Consider the following 6000-nt stretch of genomic DNA (forward strand, 5'->3'; position numbering starts at 1 on the left):
ACTGAACAATGTGGTTCTGTAGATTCAAACTATAGATCCAGGATAAAGCTGCTTCATTAAAGTTGCTTGTTTGATCTGTCAGAAAGCCTATAGATCACTGAATTAGAGCCTTTCATGGTGGATCCTTATATTGGGGGGGGGGTTGTTACACGTCAAACCACACTAATGGACGCTGGTATGTGTTGGTCTTTACTGTCTACAGAGCAAAGTTCGATCAAATCAAATCAAATCAATCAATCCTTCAACCCAGAGGAAGATCTGAAGAAAGATTTCCATGGTTCAAACGACTCAAAATGGGGACTGTTAACAACGCAAGAACAAGAGGAGTTTTAGTTTGTTGTCTTTTTAAATTGTCCTCACCCCCACATTCATGGTGTCCTTGTTTCAGCACAAACTCAGATGTAACTCTCATTTATCATTTTGTCAGTTTAACAACATGTATAGCTGTTGTCAGTGGAGAAAAATCACATGTAAAAATGTACTAAAAATGTAACTAACTTCTGTGACGGTTAAGGTTAGGGTAAGTTGCAGTCAACTCCTTAAATACAAACATTGCTAGTGACTGGAAACGCTAGTGGTGTTTTCGGTAACCCCATGGCGTCATATACACACGCGGCCTGGATGCGGCTCGTACACACGAACCTGGGGGCGTATCCTACACATGCAAAATCGCAGTTTTGCACATAATAGCCACGGTTTTTCCAAAGCGTTTATTTGTGACACCTGAGCATGAAAATAGGCCGATAGTGTCACCACAGGAAGTAGTAATCAATTATTTTGTTAACCCGACCACCACCCTTCTGTGTATAGAGACTTCCATACAACAACACGGCACTACGTTGACTAGAAAAAACTTGGTCAATGAACTTATTTGCAGGCTGTAAGTATAATGATATAATAATATATAAATGTAATTTATTTTGAGGAAATTATGTTTGATGTGGTTGGTTTTTTGTCTTTACTACATTGTGTATGTATGTGGGCACATAAACACACTAAATATGACATCCTGACAACAAGGAACACATATCAGCTGACTAAATTTACTTCACGCTGGCTCCTCACAAGGACAAAAAAACTATAAATTTACGTTTCATAATTCACGACACATTACGTGTGTGACATGATGTTTTTATGTATAATGATAGTTAATAATCTTATTAAATGTAGTTATTTGCTCTGTTTGTCTGTCATAGTCATCCAATCACTGACCTACGGACATGACATCTCTCTCTCTTACACACACACACACACACACACACAACACACAGATACACACAAAACACACACACACACACACACACACACACACACACACACAACATATGCCACAATTCTGGCATCATCCTTGGAAATAAATGGAAGTAACTGGAGGCAAGGTTGAAGCGTAGGAGGGCCAGCAGAAATGTGCATTTGTGTATGCATCTAAGTGTGTTTGTGTGTGTGTGCGTGTGTGTGTTTGAGTGTGCGTCTCCTAGCAACCAACACACTTCACTCTCTGTCTGTGTTGAGCCGACAGAGCAGAGCTGCAGCGCTCTGAGGAATCTGTACTCACATTCAACAGGTGTGTCAAACTCTGGGTACTTCTGTCTGCATCTCTATGACAGAGACAAGCAGGCAGGTAGACAGAGATGCTAAAGTTCAAATATCAGACAGGACAGCAAATCTTCCATACAGTCTCACAATGCATTCATATTAATTGATGGATCCGTCCCATCAGGGTTGTTTTCAGTTGACGCAGCTGTGCAGCTGCAAACATCTCCAGCACGCTGTCTCTGGCCATTTTTCTGTCACAGTTTTTCTGGCTGTGACTTAGGAAGACGCTGTCCTTGTTCTTAACACCGCCTACATCGCTCTGCTTGGCTCGGTTGTTTCTTCTAACAGGGGGAAACAGTGGAAACATCAGACCTTGCTGAACAAATCAGAGATGTGGGCAGCGATTCAGAGGCTACAAGCAACCTCCTGGTGGCGCTGCACTATAGAAAAGGTCAAGAGCTTACAGAACATCATTCATCAGGAAACGCATTGCTTCCTTTGTCCACCCTTCCACTCTGCAAATATCATCTCTCCGTCCTTCAACATGTCCATTTGTGTTTTAATCATTTATTTTTAAACTTTTCTATCTGTTTTTCTGTTCTATTTAATCCACCTTCTTTCTAGTGATCCATCCAGATCAGAGTCATAGCTGCCACTATTTTAACTTTTAGGCCAAATAAAATAAAATTGCATCATTTCTCCACCAGAATATTATTTACTTTAACTTACAAATTAAGCATGCATGGAAGAACTGTGTAATCAGTAGGCCACTAATTATTGGGGAAAAGTGTTTCAGAACTTTTTATATTTTCCCAGTAGAGAAGTTCTGAGACTTTTATTTGAGTTTGGCTGGTTGAGATTTTAAACAGAAGGAATTTTCTCAAATGAACCATTTAAATAAAACCTGCAGAAAATTTAATTGAACACCAAACCAGTCTGGGGAGTCGGAGGGTGGGAGGTGTCGGAGGACTACAGTGGCTACGGCTCTGATCCAGAACTCTGTTCTTTGGTTCTTTTTAAGATTAAGTTGAGTTTTTAATGTTGTAAGCCTTCAATTTTAAATAACATTTAAAAGTGAAAAAATCACCCAAAAGAATGAATTAAAAACAAGTTTCACTCTTGAAGATCTGCAGTTTATTTACCATAATATTCACAAGGAAAAACAAGTATAAGCATCAAAAAAGAATCAGAATCAGCTTTAGCCAGGTATGTGTACACATACTAGGATTTCCACTCTGGTCACATTGTTCTCGATGTGCATACACAGTGTCCAGTACATGAACACACTCACCCATAAACAAAAAAACATTTGTAGACAGAAAGACAATAGTGTATTTACAATAATATGTCAGTATTTACATGTGGAAGTGAAACTCACTTTTTCAAATTAGATTGAAGACTTCAAATGAAACCAACTGCACCTCAGCTCCTACATCTCTCCCTTCATCCATCATCCACCAGTCCAGGAGGCTTTCCTCCCTCCTCCTCCTCCTCTCCAGCCACTGTTGACGTCCATGGCTCTGTCACCCGCATCACCGGTTTCCACGCTGCTCTCTGGTCTAGTCATGTAGTCATTATGGCTCTTGTAATTCCCTCTGTCTTCACACTCTGTCTCTGTTTGTGTCTACACGGTCTTCTGCGCATTCTCTCTTAGTTTTGTTGTAGTTAATCAGTCGTCTTTCTGTCGGAAACTCTTGTTTTTGCGCTTTTCTGAAGCTTTGGGGATTTCCGCGCGTCCGAGCGCCCCGCACCTCTCCACGTTTTAAATCCCTCTGGTTGCTCCACCTGGACCTGTCGGCTCCCGCTCCGCCGTTAATTCCCCCATTCAATCACCCGTGCGGTCATCTATCATCGCCGTGACTCCTAATTGTTTCTTGGCAGAGTGGAAACCGCCGGGGAAAAGGCTCATATGAGTGCGCCTCCGCTGATCCGTGCGCCCAGCCCGCTCCCGTTCTCAGGGGGGACAAACAACACTAGCACCGGCGCCGGGGGAGGAGGAGGAGGTGGCGTTGGTGGCGATGTGATCTCCTTCCACATCCAGATCGGTTTGAGCCGGGAGCCGGTACTGCTGGACGCCGCAGATCTCAGCCTCAGTCAAGTCCGGGAGGTGGCGTGCTCCATCGTGGACCAGAAGGTAACCAAGAGTGTAAACCAAGTCCTCATCAGACCCTATAACTCCAGCAAAAGTCCTAATAATGTGCCAAAAGTTAAAATACTTCCATGATGCTTACAGCGTTGAATACTGATGCATCAAAGAAAGAAGAAGTAATAAGTTTCCATACAACTTGGAGGTAAATTCGCACCTGATGTTTTTGTTTTGTTTCCAATATGTCAAAAAATATGTCATACCAGCAAAATTTTACATGAGACAAAAAAAAAAAAAAATCCACACCAAAACATGCAGTCAAAATACACTAAAATAAAATCAAATAGAGTTAGCTGAGGAAGAAAACTTTTATAACTCAGTCCAGAGGTAGCAGGGTTTCTGGGCCCCCACACAGTTTCTTTAATCTGCATATTTTCTGTGTGGTAATTTGATCAAACACATCAGTTTAGGAGTATGCATCATGAGCACAAAATCTGAATTAACAAAGGTAAACTAGATTTTGCACTTGAACGCTTTTAAAGACAGGACGTGGTGTCCATCCAAAGGACCCTCAAAAATCTAATTTAGTTTACAGTCCGACTGTCTGATATGATTAAACTTTGTTGTGTCACTTTTCCAACGTGAACACACAATTTCCTAAAAACCTCAGAACCAATATCTACGATGGAACTGGGACTTGACCACAGTGAGCAAACTGCATGTGTTTAAAAAGACTGAGATGTGGTTGAAAACTCTTGAAAAGCTCTCTTCTTGTTCTCTTGGGTCCTCTTGATGCTGTCAGTGATATTCAGCATCAACAGTTTAAGTAGAGGCAGTGTGTGAGAGTGTGTGTGTGTATTAGGTTCTATGGTTCTATTTTTCTGAACAGAACAGGGTTTGTTTCCAGACAGATGCAAATCAAGCGCAAAGAGATGCAAAAAAGTACAAACAGACTAAAACAACCAATAAGAGATGCAAAATGATAAAAAAAAAATTAGGCAAAACAAGCACAAAAAGTATGCGAACAACCACACAGAATCATAACAACTAACAACATATGAAAAAAGCACACAGAGACTCAAATAACCAATAAGGGACGCAAAATGATCAGAAAAAGATGCAAAACGAGCACAAAAAGTGTGTTAACATTCATAGACAATCAAAACAATTAACAAGAGATGAAAAAAGAGCAAAGAGAGACTCAAATAACCAATAAGTGATGCAAAATTATCAAAAAAAAGATGCAAAACGAGCACAAAAAGTGTCTTAACATCCACAGAGACTCAAAACAATTTACAAGAGATGAAAAAAGAGCAAACAGAGACTCAAATAACCAATAAGGGATGCAAAGTTATCAAAAAAAGATGCAAAACGAGCACAAAAAGTGTGTTAACATCCATAGACACTCAAAACAATTAACAAGAGATGAAAAAAGAGCAAACAGAGACTCAAATAACCAATAAGGGATGCAAAATTATCAAAAAAAAGATGCAAAACGAGCACAAAAAGTGTGTTAACATCCATAGACACTCAAAACAATTTACAAGAGATGAAAAAAGAGCACACAGAGACTCAAATAACCAATAAGGGATGCAAAGTTATCAAAAAAAGAAGCAAAACGAGCACAAAAAGTGTGTTAACATCCATAGACACTCAAAACAATTAACAAGAGATGAAAAAAGAGCACACAGAGACTCAAATAACCAATAAGGGATGCAAAGTTATCAAAAAAAGAAGCAAAACGAGCACAAAAAGTGTGTTAACATCCATAGACACTCAAAACAATTAACAAGAGATGAAAAAAGAGCACACAGAGACTCAAATAACCAATAAGGGATGCAAAGTTATCAAAAAAAGAAGCAAAACGAGCACAAAAAGTGTGTTAACATCCATAGACACTCAAAACAATTAACAAGAGATGAAAAAAGAGCACACAGAGACTCAAATAACCAATAAGGGATGCAAAGTTATCAAAAAAAGAAGCAAAACGAGCACAAAAAGTGTGTTAACATCCATAGACACTCAAAACAATTAACAAGAGATGAAAAAAGAGCACACAGAGACTCAAATAACCAATAAGGGATGCAAAGTTATCAAAAAAAGAAGCAAAACGAGCACAAAAAGTGTGTTAACATCCATAGACACTCAAAACAATTAACAAGAGATGAAAAAAGAGCACACAGAGACTCAAATAACCAATAAGGGATGCAAAGTTATCAAAAAAAGAAGCAAAACGAGCACAAAAAGTGTGTTAACATCCATAGACACTCAAAACAATTAACAAGAGATGAAAAAAGAGCACACAGAGACTCAAATAACCAATAAGGGATGCAAAGTTATCAAAAAAAGAAGCAAAACGAGCACAAAAAGTGTGTTAA

The 6000-nt window shown here is 39.4% G+C and overlaps 1 protein-coding gene across 7 annotated transcripts in view; it reads left to right on the forward strand.

The window, feature by feature from the left end:
- The window catches only part of prkd1 (protein kinase D1), a 95674-nt gene that overhangs the window by 34303 nt on the left and 55371 nt on the right, over positions 1-6000 (forward strand). For 4 of the 7 annotated variants that reach the window (XR_006827261.1, XM_046063584.1, XM_046063585.1 and 1 more), the window contains exon 1: positions 3426-3670. The exons of the other annotated variants lie outside the window; for them this stretch is intronic. Coding sequence is in view for 3 of the 4 variants with exons in the window: in XM_046063584.1 (XP_045919540.1) it covers positions 3446-3670 (225 nt within the window). In the remaining variant the exon portion in view is untranslated. Of the gene's footprint in view, positions 1-3425; positions 3671-6000 lie in introns of those variants that run through there. 7 annotated transcript variants of the gene reach the window in all.

This window comes from Micropterus dolomieu, linkage group LG11 (assembly GCF_021292245.1).
Source record: "Micropterus dolomieu isolate WLL.071019.BEF.003 ecotype Adirondacks linkage group LG11, ASM2129224v1, whole genome shotgun sequence".
Taxonomy (NCBI): domain Eukaryota; kingdom Metazoa; phylum Chordata; class Actinopteri; order Centrarchiformes; family Centrarchidae; genus Micropterus; species Micropterus dolomieu.